Here is a 21,276-nt window from a genome sequence, read left to right as displayed (position 1 = left end):
CACTGAGGATGGTCCGTGGACTGTAAGTATGTTTTGTGATGTGTACACTGAGAATGGTCCGTGGACTGTAAATATGTTTTGTGATGTGGACACTGAGGATGGTCCGTGGACTGTAAATATGTTTTGTGATATGGACACTGAGGATGGTCCGTGGACTGTAAGTATGTTTTGTGATATGGACACTGAGGATGGTCCGTGGACTGTAAGTATGTTTTGTGATATGGACACTGAGGATGGTCCGGGACTGTAAGTATGTTTTGTGATATGGACACTGAGGATGGTCCGTGATTGTAAGTATGTTTTGTGATATGGACACTGAGGATGGTCCGTGGACTGTAAGTATGTTTTGTGATATGGACACTGAGGATGGTCCGTGGACTGTAAGTATGTTTTGTGATATGGACACTGAGGATGGTCCGTGGACTGTAAGTATGTTTTGTGATATGGACACTGAGGATGGTCCGTGGACTGTAAGTATGTTTTGTGATATGGACACTGAGGATGGTCCGTGGACTGTAAGTATGTTTTGTGATATGGACACTGAGTATGGTCCGTGGACTGTAAGTATGTTTTGTGATATGGACACTGAGTATGGTCCGTGGACTGTAAGTATGTTTTGTGATATGACACTGAGGATGGTCCGTGGACTGTAAGTATGTTTTTGTGATATGGACACTGAGGATGGTCCGTGGACTGTAAGTATGTTTTGTGATATGGACACTGAGGATGGTCCGTGGACTGTAAGTATGTTTTGTGATATGGACACTGAGGATGGTCCGTGGACTGTAAGTATGTTTTGTGATATGGACACTGAGGATGGTCCGTGGTCTGTAAGTATGTTTTGTGATACGGACACTGAGGATGGTCCGTGGACTGTACAGTAAGTATGTTTTGTGATATGGACACTGAGGATGGTCCGTGGACTGTAAGTATGTTTTGTGATATGGACACTGAGGATGGTCCGTGGACTGTAAGTATGTTTTGTGATATGGACACTGAGGATGGTCCATGGACTGTAAGTATGTTTTGTGATATGGACACTGAGGATGGTCCGTGGACTGTAAGTATGTTTTGTGATATGGACACTGAGGATGGTCCGTGGACTGTAAGTATGTTTTGTGATATGGACACTGAGTATGGTCCGTGGTCTGTAAGTATGTTTTGTAATATGGACACTGAGTATGGTCCGTGGACTGTAAGTATGTTTTGTGATATGGACACTGAGTATGGTCTGTGGTCTGTAAGTATGTTTTGTGATATGGACACTGAGGATGGTCCGTGGACTGTAAGTATGTTTTGTGATATGGACACTGAGGATGGTCCGTGGACTGTAAGTATGTTTTGTGATATGGACACTGAGGATGGTCCGTGGACTGTAAGTATGTTTTGTGATATGGACACTGAGGATGGTCCGTGGACTGTAAGTATGTTTTGTGATATGGACACTGAGGATGGTCCGTGGACTGTAAGTATGTTTTGTGATATGGACACTGAGGATGGTCCGTGGACTGTAAGTATGTTTTGTGATATGGACACTGAGGATGGTCCGTGGACTGTAAGTATGTTTTGTGATATGGACACTGAGGATGGTCCGTGGACTGTAAGTATGTTTTTGTGATATGGACACTGAGGATGGTCCGTGGATTGTAAGTATGTTTTGTGATATGGACACTGAGGATGGTCCGTGGACTGTAAGTATGTTTTGTGATATGGACACTGAGGATGGTCCGTGGACTGTAAGTATGTTTTGTGATATGGACACTGAGGATGGTCCGTGGACTGTAAGTATGTTTTGTGATATGGACACTGAGGATGGTCCGTGGACTGTAAGTATGTTTTGTGATATGGACACTGAGGATGGTCCGTGGACTGTAAGTATGTTTTGTGATATGGACACTGAGGATGGTCCGTGGACTGTAAGTATGTTTTGTGATATGGACACTGAGGATGGTCCGTGGACTGTAAGTATGTTTTGTGATATGGACACTGAGGATGGTCCGTGGACTGTAAGTATGTTTTGTGATATGGACACTGAGGATGGTCCGTGGACTGTAAGTATGTTTTGTGATATGGACACTGAGGATGGTCCGTGGACTGTAAGTATGTTTTGTGTGATATATGGACACTGAGGATGGTCCGTGGACTGTAAGTATGTTTTGTGATATAGACACTGAGGATGGTCCGTGACTGTAAGTATGTTTTGTGATATGGACACTGAGATGGTCCGTGGACTGTAAGTATGTTTTGTGATATGGACACTGAGGATGGTCCGTGGACTGTAAGTATGTTTTGTGATATGGACACTGAGGATGGTCCGTGGACTGTAAGTATGTTTTGTGATATGGACACTGAGGATGGTCCGTGGACTGTAAGTATGTTTTGTGATATGGACACTGAGAGATGGTCCGTGGACTGTAAGGTATGTTTTGTGATATTGACACTGAGGATGGTCCGTGGACTGTAAGTATGTTTTGTGATATGGACACTGAGGATGGTCCGTGGACTGTAAGTATGTTTTGTGATATGGACACTGAGGATGGTCCGTGGACTGTAAGTATGTTTTGTGATATGGACACTGAGGATGGTCCGTGGACTGTAAGTATGTTTTGTGATATGGACACTGAGGATGGTCCGTGGACTGTAAGTATGTTTTGTGATATGGACACTGAGGATGGTCCGTGGACTGTAAGTAATGTTTTGTGATATGGACACTGAGGATGGTCCGTGGACTGGTACTGTAAGTATGTTTTGTGATATTGGACACTGAGGATGGTCCGTGGACTGTAAGTATGTTTTGTGATATGGACACTGAGGATGGTCCGTGGACTGTAAGTATGTTTTTTGATATGTAAGACACTGAAATACAGACTTCTCGTCCAAGGCTTCTCGGGCGAAATTTGTAAGTGCGGTGCTTTACAAGTTTAAGTTATAGATTTATAAGAATAATAAATGAATGCGAAAAGGGTTTAGTTGAAAACGTTGATGACAGACTTGAAAAGTGACTGTAGTCAATTTCAGAACAATTATTAAGGCATTAAGAATTTTGAATGGGTGGAGTTTCGTAACATTGAAAATTGAATTTGGTGATGATTGCATGAAATGTTTATTTTCAAATGACGGTACGAAACGTTTATTTTCTGATAATAACATGAAATGTTTATTTTCCGACGAAGGCGTCAAATGTTTATTTTCCGGTGATAAACATGAAATGTTTGGCTTTTTTCAGAAGATAACATGATCATGATTTTTTTTAATTATTAGATAATATGTAAATTTTCAGATGATGGTATGAAATGTTTATTTTTAGATGATGGCATGGGGTACCATAACGGCTTGCGTTTCAGCACTTTCGACCAAGACAATGATGAGTATGTTGGCAATTGTGCCCAAGACTTGAATGGAGGTTGGTGGTACTCCGCCTGTAGTCAAGCAGACCTCACTGGATCAAAGTACTGGTGGTACTTCGCTAAACCTCTGATAAAATCCAGGATGATGATTAGATAGACGTGTGGAAACATCAGATGAACCGGAATTATAGCTGTCACATAGGAGATACTGTTTATTGTAAATCAAAACTGACGTCGTAGTTCGTAATGGCCAAGCTTCATTATCTTTAGCAACAACAGCAGCATCATTATCATACTGTCTACAATCAATTGTGTTTGGGATTAGAGGGTTTGAATTGGGAGTTCATCGTGTAAGGATTTTTTTGTCTACGACCATTGGCTTTAAATTGGTATTTCTTTAGGGTTTTTTTTTATTTGTTTGTTTGTGTGATTTTTAAAAGATAAAAAATAACTGCCATTTGACTACAATACACACTCTAGGTATTATTCAATTTTACAATGAGTAATTTGAGAAAAAACATTGACCTAAACCTTTCATTTATAATCAATGTACTAATTTTAAATAAATGTTGATCATTCTTACCCCTGGGGCACGGCGATGTGAATTAACGTTTAGTTAGGATTGTGTTAAATCAGGATGAAAACAATTGTAACTTTTTATTTGATTTATAAACAATTTTACGTAATATTACAGAAGCATAAATATATATTTCAAAATGATTTTTCATACATCTATGATATCTTGACTATTTGTTGTCAACGATGAACCAACTACATATATGAGTATTAAAAAAACCCAAAAAAACATGATGATGTATGTATCATTGTGTGAATAACATTAATAACCACATCCCTGGGAATAAGAATAAAACAACCCACTAGGTTCCATCAACAACATTCAATGTGTACAGATTAAGAACAATTTTAGACATTAGACATAATCAATAAATATTATATTGAGGAATACTATCTTATTTGAAATTATATATACTGAATTTGTTCACGAATGCAACAAATGCATGGATTTTGAAGGGGACAAGTCTAAGGGATTTTAAATGCTTTGCGAATATTGTATATAATAAAAGGAAAAAAACATTCTAGTCTAAGTGTTATGTTTTTTTTTTTTTTACTTCAGTTTATTTTAGATTTACGATCGAGAATATTTGAGAAGGTTGTCAGAGTTACTTCAGTCTTCGCACATATGCAGACTGATTGCTGTCTGTCTATATATACATCATCCTCGATACTTTGGAGGTTACTATCACTGCCATTATATCCACCCCTAGAATAGTTCATATCAAACATGAAGGCTCTGTGTGCGATCACAGATGAGAAGTTAGATTGGTCCTCTAATGTAGATAAAAAGAATTGTAGTATTGTGCGCCGCTCAAAATGTTTGTTATTGTCCAGGTTACTCCGGAAGTGGTATACAGAAATCCTATTGCCATGTTATCAGTTATAATATTAGCCTAGTTTTATTAATGTTATCAGTGCCTAACGGCGTACGTATGTCTCCTTTGTAATTGAAAGTGAGTGTGTTGAGCGTTACGTACTTTCATTTCGATATGTTGTTAACGAATATGCAATAACTGTGAACAAAGTGACAGAGCAATCTGTTCTGCTATCCAATATATTAAGTAGGAAAAAAACAATGTTCGTTTATATATTGTTTATAAAATAACACAGGCTAACATAAACAGTATACAACCGTAAAAGCCTGAAGACTGAAAGTCGCGTATTCTGTACTTTCCTAACCAGAGTGGGAACGAATGTGTTATATACAAACAATTGTGAAAAAATTGATTTTCTGTAGTCCTCATGTAGTTACTGTAAGCATATTTACAAAAAATATATGTGCAGTACTAACTGTTGCTGAATAGTCGAAATGGTGTCTGATAAAATCTAACAAGAATATCTTTTTTATATGTCTCAATACTGAATGAACCGAGTTCTACAACAAGACCTTATAATACAAATTCCAATACAAATACGGTGTTGCTTTTATACGAAGCTTAAATGATACATGAAAAACGAGTTCTAATTTACACGATGTTGTATCATCATTGTCAAATTTTCTACTGCAATTGTTTTTTATAAACAATAGTGTTGCTCAATGAACTGGAATAAATAAAAACGTAAAGAAAGACCCACATAAAAGTAGCGATACTGTATAGAGACCATCTAATTAAATAACATTCCACAGACCACAGCGATGGAGTTTTGGGATGTTGGTGATATTGGGAATACCACCATGGACCCCATTCCTTTTTTACTGAAAACAGTTTCTTAGTTATTTAGTCTCAATGTTAAATGATACTTTGAGTGATCACGACATACATTAACATAATCAAATACGTAATAAAGATATATTCAATATAGTGGCAAAATTTGGTCACAAGGTAGATATTCCAAATTTTGGTGTTTCAATCAATGTACTTAGCCAATTTGAGAAGTTTAGCATAAAGTGCCCTAGGTGAGGATTGGATCGACATCACGTCTGTTATAGCTGTGTAAATCTTACTGTAGTGGTCTCTTTTTGAATGGATAACTATCTCAGTACGTACGCATGGTATCGCATGAATAATAATTCTTGCATTGTGAGACATATTGTTCAATTTGGACATAAAAATAGCCCTGAAAAACGCCAACATACCAACTTCGAGCAACCATGTTATCTCGGCAAGTGAAAGTAAAATATTCTTTTTTTAAGTCTTTAATCAACAAATCGTATTTGAAAAAAAAATCAGTGACAATGTTTATCAAGGATATTGTTTACTAGACTAAACTGTGATAAAGTTTTGATAAAAAAATACTGTAACTTACACAGCATGTTTCTGGTAAAACTATAAATGTCGAAAAATACTGTTTTAGATATTATAATATCAAATATAATTTCTTTCAATAATGACTATTAGATAAATAGTTTTCTAGTTTAGATCTATGTTTAACAGATCTGAAAACAGTTGCACGTGTAGAAAGATAGATACCCTCATTATAATTTAGTTCCTCTTTCATATGATACCACAACTAATTAATACTACTAAAATGAGAGAACTATTTACGCGTCGTAAGTTTGAATCGGAGAGCAGAGTTCATTTTATTCAATAGCAGTTTGATGTTCTTAATACTACCGTCAATATTGTAAGACTCTTTCATATGCATAAGGCTTGCCGAGGGTTATATAACATTTTGTGATCCCAAGGGTAGAATATCCATATCCTTCATATCAGCGTATGAAAGAGTATTTTTCTCTCATTCCTCGACGCTTTATTGCATTTTTACTATAATTGTCAACCATTTTGAAATATATCCGAAAAAACGCGATTGCAAGTCAATTCTCCATACATGAAAATATGCGTGATATTTTCAACGGAAATTTTGCTGTTTGTATCTTTTAAAGTAAATCCAGCCTACTCTCTGAAAAAGGATGTTAAAATTACACCGAGCGAATAGTAATTTTGTTATCGCTATGACGTCACGAGGCTTTATTGCATGGGTAGCCATGCAATACAGCTTCAGGCGACTTTAGTGTATTGCCGAGGCCAGCCAGTATTACACGTGCAGGTATGAGAGAAAACATTATTCCACTCACACTCGTCTAATATCTACATTGTTTCGATCCCCCGTGAGAAAGCTGGTTTGATCCTCGTCATTCAAGGTAAACAAGATCTCATGTAAACTGTGAATCACAGTAAAACTTAACCAGATAGTTAGCTCTATTTGTAATGAAATCTTTTGTTTGTACATGTATTTCTTAAGACGTTTCACAAATGAGTTCATACAAAATTTTTATTGTTAGGGAAAATGCGTACATGTATTCCTACTTTGTTCCATTTGGGCATAATTTTACATTTCAGTAAGTAACGTGACGATTTGTCGTTTGAGTACGGTAAAGTGAATTCGCCTTAATTTCGTTTCAAGGTCACCAATGTTCAAATTTAAAGCTGATTTGTAAAGAATGTATGTGTGACTTTAACACACTGTGTTTTCATGAAAATGCAATCTAAACTAATATTTATTGTTCGGTCCTGCACACGCAAAACGCTTTTATAAGTAACGAAAAACATCGCATGTGTTTTTCATTTTAGATAATTTTGAGGAAAAAAAAATTATAGACATAAAAAACACATTCTTTTCTTGCTTGCTATCTAACCAAAGTAAACGCTGCGACATGCTATTTTCAAGTTCCGAGTGGTTTGTTTACGAATAACGTTGCCAAATTTCACGGCATTTTAGGCATTTTTAACGGACTTTTTTTTCGACGGAAATCTAGAAAAGATTTTATCATTATAGCAAATCAAATTGTGAAATTATATGACCATTCATTTTTACGAAGAATAAAAAGGTGAATTAAATAAAGGTAATACCTTCCAACTTGGTCGATGACGTTATCAAAGTCATATCTCTACAAATGTACCGATGAGAACGGGAAGGTGTTAAGCTATTTCTAATAAGGGATGTTCTTTTAATATTACCAAAAGTCAGCTAATGATAGTTAAAAGCGGAAAAATTAACCATTAAGAAAATACCAATATATGTGCACGTGCCCTGTCATTTACATATTGAATATACACCAATATTGATCTTTATTGCATTTACTGATAGACACTATTTAAAAGTCACGAACCAAATATTAAAAAACAGTTAATATCTTCCGTCTTCTCTCATCAAATATGAACATTAATGTCTTACTGTTCATCCATTCAATGATCACACAAATAGGTCCATAAATTATGTATCATACATGACGAGTTTGATTTCCCAAGTTGATAGTATATATCTTACACTTGATGAGTTTCTCAGTTTAACTCTAATGTTAACATTAACATATAATTACTGATGCTGACGTACACGTAACCTCTAAATTAACAACGAACTGGTGAATCATACTTAGTATATCTACGGAGATCACAACCGACACCGCAGTAATTAGCAAACGCATTGCCATCACAATGAGTGATACGCAAAATAACCATTAGCGCAAAGTAATAATACAGTCATCTGAAAACGTAGGAACTTGTAATGAATCAATGATTGTTAATTATATGATTTTTTGTTCTTCTTATTATTATTTCCAAACTGTACAACTAAGGTTTTTGACCTTAACATGCTACCCGAGAAGGAGAATTCACGACTGTCTAACCCGAGGCTTGGTAGGGCAGAGAAATCTCTACCCGAGGAGGAGAATTCATGACTTTCTAACCCGAGGCTTGGTAGGACAGAGACATCTCTACACGAGGAGGAGAATTCACGACTGTCTAACCCGAGGCTTGGTAGGACAGAGAAATCTCTACTCGAGGAGGAGAATTCACGGCTGTCTAACCCGAGGCTTGGTAGGACAGAGAAATCTCTACCCGAGGAGGAGAAATCACGACTGTCTAACCCGAGGCTTGCTTGATGTGAATCTCCTCCGAGGATATATATTAGTCTGTCCTACTCTCTAGGTAGGGAATGACCCTTTTTCTGCCCATGTGATTCCACAAAAAATCTATTATCAATTTTATAAGTTTTACATTATTTATATAGAGTTGATTGGTTTTGTTTTGTTTAAAATCCAGGGTCATTTAAGGATTGCAATGTTTAAAAGGTAGAGGAAAATGCAATGACGAGATTAATGATTTAATAGAGTAGCAAATTTAATAAGACTAACGTTAATATTACACCTATCATCACATTCTGAACAATTTAATTAAAACATATTTAATGTTAATTTTCATAACACTGTAATTAATATCTTTATATATGAATTCTGAACTCATGTCTCTAGTTAGAACCAATAACAGTTCTTTTCATTAACAATTCAAGGCCATGCCATCGATTGGATGCGATGTACTGTGACAAAAATTGTCCAAAGCAATCATTCCACTATCTTTAATCACATCAGTAGTACAACATTCGTAGAACAGTGCAAATTCAAACAAGTTATTCAACATCAACCGTAGCTTCAACCGTTCTTCGCAAAAGAAATGAAAATCATTTGTCTGGTTATAGTTGCTATAACTGTTGACATAGTAAATGGCAAATGTGCGTCTTTCTACAAGGAATTACGTGTAGCCCCAGCGAACCATTCGTCGTATACTCTAAGTTCTAACACTGGAATCCCTAATCATGAAGTGTGCGCCAAGCTGTGTAATACTGAGGAATGTCTGTCTTTTTCGTACACGGAGGCCACCAAGAGATGTGAGACCTACTCACGGATGATGATAAACGAGAAGGAGTATGATATATCTATGTCACAAAAGTTCTTCTCCAGAGGTAGGTACCAGCACATTTAATTAAAGTTTTAAGTAATTTGGACAAAACGTAATGTGAGAGGGGAAATGAAAATGTATAAACATTTGAATGACGAACGGATGGAGGAAATGTAATGTTAGGTGTTTGAAAATACTTCATGTAAACCCTAAACACAATCGAGAATAGCCTACGACAAGATATATCAGATGCCCCTATTTTTTAAAGGAAAAAATGCTTCAAGTTTTTGTTATCTTAGATATAATAAGGAAACAACATTATATCATTTAAAATCTAAAAAAAAATAGAATTATTCTTTTGGTACCATTATATATCTCGAATACAAAGATTGAGTTTACACAAAAACGTTCGATTCATTAATTTTTTTTATTCAAATATATTGAGAATCAACAGTGTTCGATATACATGTATCTATGTGAGAACTTCTGTTTGCAAATCATTATTTGACAAAACCAATAGGTCGCTGGAATCAAAACGAAACTAGACTATCATCACAAAAACTAAACATAGAAACAGAGAGATACAGCTGAAAGAAATGCGCAAATTTGTTTATGTTGTAATACCGCTGACATTGGAGACGAATTTCATTTTAAACTTCTTAGAATTTATGAAATCAGAAAACAACAAAGGAAATATGTTATTTTTAGTAAACAGGGACAGCCGTCTACTGAAACCAAATTTCGTTCACTTCCGATTTACTTTCGTGCATTTCGTAATCCAAATATTTTATCTCCGCGATCTCACATCTACATCATTGATACTAATAGGAATTTACAGTTATTTTTCGAATGCGAGATTGTTAATCTTCGCAAACTTGTTTTGAAATGGAAATCGAAAGTTGGTTTACAGAAATCAAAATTAGACTTGTAATTCCGCTCTACGTTACCCTCTAATACAAGGTGACCCCGAACGAGGAGTTGTTAGACTTGTAATTCCGCTCTACGTTACCCTCTAATACAAGGTGACCCGAACGAGGAGTTGTTAGACTTGTAATTCCGCTCTAAGTTACTCTCTAATACCAGATGATAGCGAACGAGGAGTTGTTAGACTTGTAATTCCGCTCTACGTTACTTTCTAATACAAGATGACCCCGAACGAGGAGTTGTAAGACTTGTAATTCCGCTCTACGTTACTCGCTAATACAAGATGACCCCGAACGAGGAGTTGTTAGATTTGTAATTCCGCTCTACGTTACTCTCTAATACAAGATGACCCCGAACGAGGAGTTGTTAGACTTGTAATTCCGCTCTACGTTACTTTCTAATACAAGATGACCCCGAACGAGGAGTTGTAAGACTTGTAATTCCGCTCTACGTTACTCGCTAATACAAGATGACCCCGAACGAGGAGTTGTTAGATTTGTAATTCCGCTCTACGTTACTCTCTAATACAAGATGACCCCGAACGAGGAGTTGTTAGACTTGTAATTCCGCTCTACGTTACTCTCCAGTACAAGATGACCCCAAACAAGGACTTGTTAGACTTGTATTTCTGCTCTACGTTACTCTCCGGTACAAGATGACCCCGAGCGAGGGGTTGTTAGACTTGTAATTCCGCTCTACGTTACTCTTCAGTACAAGATGACCCCGAGCGAGGAGTTACAAGTCTTATTTTAATTAGATCGCAGGGACAGCAACTTAACCATTAGTTGATAAGTATATAATAGCGATTTCCTTTGCAGTGTATGCCAGGTGGTGAGTGGATGGGTGGGTGGATGAGTTTGTCTTCGCTTTTGTTTCACACCTGTATTACGTGATTGTATATATGTTTAAACTAATAAGCCAGATGGCTGAAAGTAATAATTTAAAAGAACTTGAACGGATCTGTACTGTTTGCTGTAAAAAATAAATTTATCGACGAAAGAATGTAATCCTTCAGCAATTTCTATAACTTATAAATGGTACTCCTATTTTCCTACGAATATTGGTATTGCATAAAACATTGCTATAAGAAATTCTGATAAAAACACACTACAGATGTTTTGATAATTGGAATTGGCGGGATGAATTAGAGAAAAATGAAGATAATATCCTTGTAAACGATTACGAACTTGATTTCCTTAGGTTTTGTTTTTATCTCTTCTTTGTATCTTTGATTTTTCGTTATTTTACAACAAACCTTTTCGATAACAAAACTACATTTTATGATCAGCTATAAGGAACTGTTCAGAGGTTGAAACAGACTCTCCATCAGTGATTCGTAGAAGTGTATTAAAGGATGGTAGTAGACTCACTCTGCTTTGTGATGTGGACACTGAGGATGGTCCGTGGACTGTAAGTATGTTTTGAGATATGGATACTGAGTATCGTCCGTGGTCTGTAAGTATGTTTTGTGATGTTGACACTGAGGATGGTCCGTGGACTGTAAGTATGTTTTGTGATATAGACATTGAGGATGGTCCGTGGTCTGTAAGTATATTTTGTGATGTTGACACTTAGGTATCCGTGGACTGTAAGTATGTTTTGTGATATGGATACTGAGTATCGTCCATGGACTGTATGTATGTTTTGTAATGTAGACACTGAGGATGGTCCGTGGACTGTAAGTATGTTTTGTGATGTGGACACTGAGGATGGTCACTGGACTGTAAGTATGTTTTGTGATGTGGACACTGAGGATGGTCCATGGACTGTAAGTATGTTTTCTGATACGAAAACTGAGGATGGTCCGTGGACTATAAGTATGTTTTGTGATATGGACACTGATGATCTGAGGATGGTCCGTGGACTATAAGTATGTTTTGTGATATGGACACTGATGATGGTCGGTGGACTGTAAGTAAGTTTTGTGAAGAGGACACTGAGGATGGTACATGGACTATAAGTATGTTTTGTGATGTGGACAGCAGTGAGGATGGTCCGTGGACTGTCAGTATGTTTTGTGATGTTGACACTGAGAATGGTCCGTGGACTGTAAGTATGTTTTGTGATATGAACACTGAGGATGGTCCGTGGACTGTAAGTATGTTTTGTGATATGAACACTGAGGATGGTCCGTGGACTGTTAGTATGTTTTGTGATATGAACACTGAAGATGGTCCGTGGACTGTAAGTATGTTTTGTGATATGAACACTGAGGATGGTCCGTGGACTGTAAGTATGTTTTGTTATATGGACACTGAGGATGGTCCGTGGACTGTAAGTATGTTTTGTGATATGAACACTGAGGATGGTCCGTGGACTGTTAGTATGTTTTGTGATATGGACACTGAGGATGGTCCGTGGACTGTTAGTATGTTTTGTGATATGAACACTGAGGATGGTCCGTGGACTGTAAGTATGTTTTGTTATATGGACACTGAGGATGGTCCGTGGACTGTAAGTATGTTTTGTGATATGGACACTGAGGATGGTCCGTGGACTGTAAGTATGTTTTGTTATATGAACACTGAGGATGGTCCGTGGACTGTTAGTATGTTTTGTTATATGGACACTGAGGATGGTCTTTGGACTGTATGTTTTGTTATATGAACACTGAGGATGGTCCGTGGACTGTTAGTATGTTTTGTTATATGAACACTGAGGATGGTCCGTGGACTGTTAGTATGTTTTGTTATATGAACACTGAGGATGGTCCGTGGACTGTTAGTATGTTTTGTTATATGAACACTGAGGATGGTCCGTGGACTGTTAGTATGTTTTGTTATATGGACACTGAGGATGGTCCGTGGACTGTAAGTGTCAGAGTCGTAATTAGGTATTTCAGACATTCGTACAACATATAGATTTATATTTATATAAGAAATATATTTTATTTCAAACGTTTCTTAGGTGAGTAAATGAGAATCTCAATTTCTATAGAAACACAGTAAAGCGGTCTTTGTAGACGTTATGGAATTATATCTTTTTACTTCTCTATCTAATCTATTCTCGGATATGATTATTAGCGTATTTATAATTCTTAGCATTATATTACGATTTGTTATTTCATCACCGTAGTCAATATTATTTTATTTTCGTTAAGTATTGTTGTCTGGTCGTTATTCGTGACGTCGTCAAATAACGTTGCATTTTGACGATAACAATCATTAAATTATATGACACACAACACAGTTTACCCACATTACACAATAATTAATTTTTATTTAATTTCACACTAAATCCAACTTTCTGATTGGCAGATTCTTTTTCTTTTATACTACGAAGAAAAATCCAACGTAATCATGACGTCACAATAGAGACGTCGGCGTTGCGTATTGATTTAGAAAAAAATAATTCCTTGGAAAATCATACGTTTAAACGTACTTTATGTCATCAAGTAGTCTGAAAAATTAATTATAAGCATTGAGGTAACTATTTTTGAACTTCATAGGGTTATGAAATAAATTTGGTTTGCAAACTTTTGTGACACATTTTACACACAGTTTGCAAACGAAATTTCTTTCATACCTCTATGAAGTTAAAAATAATAACATCAATGCTTAAATATCTAGCAAATATCTCACTTTCAACACCATTTACAAAGTTTACAAACAGTTTACCACATCCGTTTCCATGATAATCGATCCAGAAAAATATTTGGGGTCTTGTTTTTGCTGCCGTAAAACAATGCACTTCAATCATTATCATCATACCAGAACTTTCACTACTGTATAAGTGCATTTATATCTGTATTCTATCTATATTTCAGACTCATGAAAAAACTCATAGTCAAAAACACATATGTAAAACACACAGAATCCACTGATCGAAAATCGGAATACCATGTACACAGTCCTTCCATGTACACGTATAGTGTACGTATATTTTATACATGTGTTCCACACATACTATGTGTAAAAGTAAAACGCGCGATCAATTATCACGTTTAAAAAAATACGTGATTAAGAAAATCTATTAAAGGCTTTAGTTTTTCGGAGTTACCAGGTTAAGTAAAGCATACTTATAAATTACAGGAAATGATTATCTGGATTATTAATAGAAAGTTACATGTAGCATCTCCGGTTGGCTAAAAATAGAATAAATCATGATCACGTGATGAATTTTAATTGATCAAAATGCAATGGCGGGCGTTTCGAGTGACAGTGATTTGACAGATGAAGAATTTCGAGAAGATTTAAGCAGTGACAAAGTGGAAGGCTCAGATGGATCGGAGTTTAATCAGAATGACGACTGGAGTGATCCACAACATCGACCCTGGTTCCCCGATTCTTCATTATTTCTTTCTGATACTATATGAAGCATTTTTAAAGTATTTCCGAGCTGACCAATTTGTATGCTCAACAGAAAAGACCAGATGGAAGATGGTATGAAACGTCTCCAGAGGAAATCATGGCTTTCATCGGAATACATATACTTATGGGCGATTTTTTTTTAGACCATTTCGTTTTTGTATTTCGATAATAATTTGTGATATAGATTTTTGGCAAATAACCTAACCCTTTCGATGGGCCGTCAACTAAAAGAAATAAATAAACGATTTCTATTTAATAGATTTTTGTTTTTTTCTTTTAATAACATTTACGTTTTCAGATTTCTCTAATTTTCTTATCTACTCAAAAAATCCTCTATTCGTCCCCATTTTGATATGAATTCATGCTAGTCCCAGGCCTGATCGCGACATGACCTTGACCTACCCATCGTTTGGGAGACGTTTATTTTGATTTAGCCATTTTTCTGTTATTCCAAGTTGCTTTTTTTATTTACTTTGCGTGAAGCGTATCTTTTGGTATCATGATGTCTTGATTATACCAATATGATGTATTACATTGATCTACCATTACCAACATTTTCTCCCTAATTAAATGTCCGCAGCTTTACATTCCCTTCAGGTGATACAAAGACAAACTAATGGAACTTTCTCTCGCACCTGGACGGAATACAAGCATGGTTTTGGAGATCTGTTCGGAGATTTTTGGATAGGTAGGTCTTGTGGAGCACGAGAAAATTTATTTATTTAATTGGAATTTAATTTATTCTGAGCAGCACAAATATATCCACAACTTTTCAATAAATAAATAAAATATGTGTATCGACAAATCACGTTAATTTGGACTACTTGATTCATTTAACATACTAAATTAAATTTCAAGAATAACTTCTAAAGTCATCTTTTGATACACACATTCTCCAGGTTGTACGAGTAGGATTGATGCGTTTAACCATATATATATGTTTGCATTTCTTCTATTCAAAGATTGACGTTTTTTTTCATTTTCATAATCCTAATACTATCATTGATTCATAAATATTTACATTTCCGTTTTCTCTTTGCTATATAACCTTGTTACCAACTGCGAAATCGTTTACACTTGTGTAAACGCAGTGGTTGCTACGCAAGAATACACACACATGAACATTGACTTCCGCAAGTAGTGTGAATACGGCTCCGATTAGGCCTATTGTATCTGTATTGACTAATCTTCAATATAATGCAAGTATGCATGTAATGTAAATATTAAATTATGTATCGGAAAATAAAATATTTAACAAATATTGTTTCAATGGGATGATAAAAAGAACTAATTGATGTGTAACTATATTGTGTGTACTCTCTGAATTTGACAACATTTCCCGCTAAATTGAAGCCAGCTGTTCCGGGATTCCATCAATCGACCGGCTGTTCCAACAATCGTATAACATAGAAAAAATTGAGTTTTATTTCATTTGAATATTTAATATTAATGAAATGGTCTGTCGAAATATAAATATAAGGATTTTTTAAGCGCATTATTTAAAATATCTGTACAAAAAATGCAGTTTACACACCAGTAAACAAAAAAAATATAAAAACAATTCCATATAAACGTAAAACGGAAATCCGGGTTTATACATTTCTATGATTAATAATCGCGACACTCACCTTGGTGACGTTGGCTGACCCTGACGCTTGGTATGGGTTTGTCTAGGTCAGATTGTTAGTTATTTATCAATAAAGACAATACCAGAGAAGTAACAAACTGAGAACTATTTACAATTTATAAACCGATCCTAGTGTCCACAGATCATTGTCGGACGTTTTAGGGGTCTAGATCAGAAATCGGGACTGATTGTTCTACATATACACGTCCGAACAGAATCTGTGGACTCGAAGATAGGTCAATATTTATATATGAACTGTACCAAAGTCTCACGCCTCGGTAGGACATCAATCTGGCTTTTATATTAGCCATCAAATGCTCTCCTTTGTGCAGGAAATGACAATCTGCATCTCCTGACTAAAACCCCGAAAATCCTTCGTGTAGAGTTAGAGGGTTGGGATGGACGATCAGCATCTGTCCAATACTCGGAATTCCAAGTGGCCAATGAAGATCAGAAATACAAACTCCTCGTACAAGGTTTCTCTGGAGACATTCGTAAGTGCATTATTTTACAAGTTTAAGGTAAAGATGTATTTAGAATGAATACGATTAGTTGAAAACGTAAATTGCGGATTTAAATTTTGACTGCATGTAATTCTAAAACAAAGATTAAGGCATTAAGTATGTTTAAAAAGGGCGGAGTTTCGTAACATAGATAATTGAATTTGGCTATGATCGTATGAACTGTGTATATTCAGTAGAAGGGATGATATATTTATTTTCAGACGATGGCATGAAATATTTTCTGATGACGACATGAAATTTTTATTTTCAGATGATGGGATGAGAAGTCATAACGGCAAGCTTTTCAGCACTTTCGACCAAGACAATGATGAATTTGGTGGCAACTGTGCTAAAAACCATAAAGGAGGTTGGTGGTTCACCGCCTGTAGTCAAGCCGACCTCAATGGATTAAAGTACTGGTGGTACTTCCCTAGACCTCTGATAAAATCCAGGATGATGATTAGATAGACGTATGGAAACATAACCGGAATTATAGCTGTCACATAGGAGTTAATGTTTATTGTAAAACAAAACTTATAGTCATCCTTCGTTGAAAACCTCGAAGTGTTGCAACGATGTTTGTGTGGAGTAGTATGTGGAGTTTAAAAGAATCTTTCCCTACCTAGAGGGTGTGATAACGAAATCACAAACCGAGGGGTAATTCATGAACGTCCAACCCAAGGCTTACAAGGACTGGTCATTCAGAAATCTTCCTGGGGCTGTAATTTCGTTGTTACATCCTCATAGGTAGGGAATGATGTTATTCTCCATATACAGAAGAAAAAGATGAGATAAAGGATGAAGTAACAGCCTAAAGAGAATCATTATCACCGCTTCATGAACATAGTTCGACCGATTGCACGTCAGAATTGATGATGACATCATCGCCAATGCACGCCACGGCTACACCGGATGAAGTTATGACGACATGTAATAGTTTATCGCAATCTGTCATATTGACAGAGAAATCTCTCACAGCTAAACCGGTGACAAATCAATGCATGGTGAGAGAAAGTTATGTCAGTAAGCTATCAATGTTTCAAACAGTATAAAATGGATTCATAAATGGGATGTGGCTAAAGCTAAGAGCTTTTACCAACGGCTACGAAATTGCGGATGATTCTCTCGATTACATAAATGTATGCTTAGTTTAATTTGTATATGAAATCATTAGTTTATTTTTGTCAGCATGATTATCATCCTCGTCGATGTCGTCATAATTGTCGTCACCATCACCATCATCATCGTAACGGTTTTTTAGATTAGAGGATGCAAATGCTTGTTGTTTCATTGTTTGGATACAATGTATTTTTATCCATGACCATTGGTTCGTTATAAAATTAGCGAAAAGATCTAAGCTAACTTACAATTGTCGACAATACTTACGTAAGATTTTGTTAAGTTTTATATGACTTTACTATTAAAACATTTACATGAACCATCCATTTATCATCTATGTACTAATTTTAAATGAATATTAATCATGTGAATTGGAAAACATTAATGTCCCTGCCCCTTGAGCACGGCGATGTGAAATAACGTTTAATTAGGATATATAGTTTTGAAGTGTATCGTTTTATTTGAAATCGCTTATACTAAATTTGTTCACAAATACAGCAGATACGTGTACATTTGTATCTTGAAGAGGACAAGTCTAGAAGGAATTTTATATGCTCTGCGAATATTGTATATCATGATAGAAAAAAAACAATTTAAGACTAAGAGTAAGAGTCAGGGTTGTTTTTTTTATTTTTGATTATTTTAGATTTGCGATCGACAAAATCGTCTCTGAGAATGTCAACAGATCTGATCGAGAACTGATTACATTTGACAAGGTTTTCAGAGTTACTTCCCTTTAATCATTGTACATACACAGACAGACTGGTTGTTGGCTGCCTATATATTCATCATCCTCGATGCTTCAGAGGTTACTGCTGCTGTCGTTATATATATCCCTAGAATAATTCATAGCAAACATGAAGGCTCTATGTACGACCAAACATGAGAAGGTAGATTGACCCTTTAATGTAGATAAAAAGAATTGTGGTATTTTGGGCCACTCAAAATGTACCGAATAGACAATAACTGTGAACAAATCGACGGAGAAATTAGTTCTGTGATAAGCCCCAATACATGGTGTACCTATAGCTAATAGTAAGTTATGCAAAGACTGAAGATCGCGTATTCTGTACTTACCTAACCCGAGCTGGAACGAATGTGTTATAGACAAAGAATTGCGAATAATTCGATTTTGGTGTCTGATTATGTCTAACAAGGATTTTATATGTATTAGCACTGACTGAGCCAATGTCTACTATGGGACTTTATGATACAATTTTTTATCAACATAGACGTACAATTACAATTTTGAAGTTGAAGCTTTATTGATGCATGAAGAACTGTTTTCTCAGTTCTAATTTACACGATGTTCACTAACAGTATTGTATCATCATCGACCATTTCTACAATTTTTTTTTTTTTTTTTTTTTGCTTAGTTATTTTTTAACAATTAAATGGATTTCATAAAAACATTATGAATGGGTTTGTGTTTTATTAGTTTATCATCCTCTTAACAGCCATGGTCATTAAACGTCCTGAAAGACCAATAGCAGTGGAGCTATACTGTATACAGACCATCTAATTAAATAATTTTCCATAGACAACAGTGATCAAGTTTTGGGATGTTGGTGATAATGGAATACCACCATGGACCCCATTACCACAGTGATCAAGTTTTGGGATGTTGGTGATAATGGAATACCACCATGGACCCCATTACCACAGCGATCAAGTTTTGGGATGTTGGTGATAATGGAATACCACCATGGACCCATTACCACATGATCAAGTTTTGGGATGTTGGTGATAATGGAATACCACATGGACCATTACCACAATGATCAAGTTTTGGGATGTTGGTGATAATGGAATACCACCATGGACCTCATTACCACAGTGATCAAGTTTTGGGATGTTGGTGATAATGGAATACCACCATGGACCTCATTACCACAGCGATCAAGTTTTGGGATGTTGGTGATAATGGAATACCACCATGAACCCAATTACCACAGTGATCAAGTTTTGGGATGTTGGTGATAATGGAATACCACCATGGACCTCATTACCACAGCGATCAAGTTTTGGGATGTTGGTGATGATGGAATACCACCATGGACCTCATTACCACAGCGATCAAGTTTTGGGATGTTGGTGATAATGGAATACCACCATGGACCCCATTACCACAGTGATCAAGTTTTGGGATGTTGGTGATAATGGAATACCACCATGGACCTCATTACCACAGCGATCAAGTTTTGGGATGTTGGTGATGATGGAATACCGCCATGGACCTCATTACCATAGTGATCAAGTTTTGGTATGTTGGTTATAATGGAATACCACCATGGACCCTATTACCACAATATTGATAGTCCACAGGTTATAACAGATAACAGGTTATAACAGATAACAATTTCATAGTTATTTAGTATCTTTGTTATGGTAAATGATAATGACACTATGAGTGATTACAACATATACCATCAAACGATATAGAAAAAGCGCTTGTTAAAGAATAAAATGGATAAAACATCTTCAAAGTCAATCGATATTTCATCATCTTCTAAGGACCTTTTAAATCAACGATTTCACAAAATTAAAAGCGATATTTCATTACGTATTTTACATTATTATCGATCTTAACCTGCGTCCTATGAAGAGGATAATGATTTGTCCACTGTCCTTTTTGTACTGTGTTTTAACAGTACGTTCACTCTTTACCATAGAGGTTACTGCAATAATCAGAAAAAAACACTGATTTAGTAACGTTAGAATAGTATTGATAGCATAAAATGACATGACCAACCAAATTATCGCGAAACAGTAATATCACAATCCTTTCAAATATTACGTTTTTAATATGTGTTTATTGCTAATACGATACAGACCATGGAGTCCTACTTCAAGATTAATTACATTTACAAGTCAAACGATGCTAATTGGTTTGGGGAGGGACAACTCCGTCTGCGTTACATTTGATTGAATTTTAAATCATTAGATAGGCAATCAAGCATAGACAAAATATTTATGGTTCGAATATTTATTGACAAGTATGTAGTAACAGTTGAATGTTGATGGTATGTTATGTGAACATCATAATGTAATTTACATCTATATAAAATTAATATATCACAGAATAAATACCAATCTTAAAAATTCGATTTTGCAAGAAGAGAAAAAATAAATACCTTTACATGTACACACGGGGACTCTAAAATGAATAAAACAAATTAGCAGTCGGTGACAACTGATATCCATATTTAGTTTACATTCTGACTACTCCATGGGGACGACTAGGCCACAAAGTAG

At 35.9% G+C, this 21,276-nt stretch overlaps 1 protein-coding gene and 2 long non-coding RNA genes across 3 annotated transcripts in view; 2 read left to right on the top strand and 1 right to left on the bottom strand.

The window, feature by feature from the left end:
• The window catches only part of LOC138332983 (uncharacterized), a 323,160-nt gene that overhangs the window by 234,038 nt on the left and 67,846 nt on the right, over positions 1-21,276 (bottom strand). The gene's annotated exons all lie outside the window — the stretch shown is intronic.
• On the top strand, positions 2,859-4,128 carry LOC138332518 (uncharacterized). Its single transcript, XR_011209840.1, has 2 exons — positions 2,859-2,899; positions 3,308-4,128. It is a non-coding gene; the product is annotated as an uncharacterized lncRNA (long non-coding RNA).
• Positions 15,005-19,709, top strand: LOC138332973 (angiopoietin-related protein 7-like). Its single transcript, XM_069281056.1, has 3 exons — positions 15,005-15,460; positions 16,732-16,893; positions 17,174-19,709. Exons 1-3 carry the CDS (start codon positions 15,343-15,345, stop codon positions 17,368-17,370), a joined length of 477 nt encoding a protein of 158 aa, XP_069137157.1. The 5' UTR covers positions 15,005-15,342; the 3' UTR covers positions 17,371-19,709.

The sequence above is a fragment of the Argopecten irradians genome, chromosome 10, assembly GCF_041381155.1.
Source record: "Argopecten irradians isolate NY chromosome 10, Ai_NY, whole genome shotgun sequence".
NCBI lineage: Eukaryota > Metazoa > Mollusca > Bivalvia > Pectinida > Pectinidae > Argopecten > Argopecten irradians.
The sequence above is the reverse complement of the archived record's forward strand: the minus strand, read 5'-3'. Positions and strand labels throughout refer to the sequence as shown.

Excerpts from the sequence above, each read along its gene's own strand:
- LOC138332973 (XM_069281056.1), top strand. The coding sequence starts at position 15,343 with ATGTCCGCAGCTTTACATTCCCTTCAGGTGATACAAAGACAAACTAAT. Across the intron at positions 15,461-16,731 it reads GTTCGGAGATTTTTGGATAG|GAAATGACAATCTGCATCTC; the intron begins GTAGGTCTTGTG and ends TCCTTTGTGCAG. Across the intron at positions 16,894-17,173 it reads AGGTTTCTCTGGAGACATTC|ATGATGGGATGAGAAGTCAT; the intron begins GTAAGTGCATTA and ends TTTTATTTTCAG.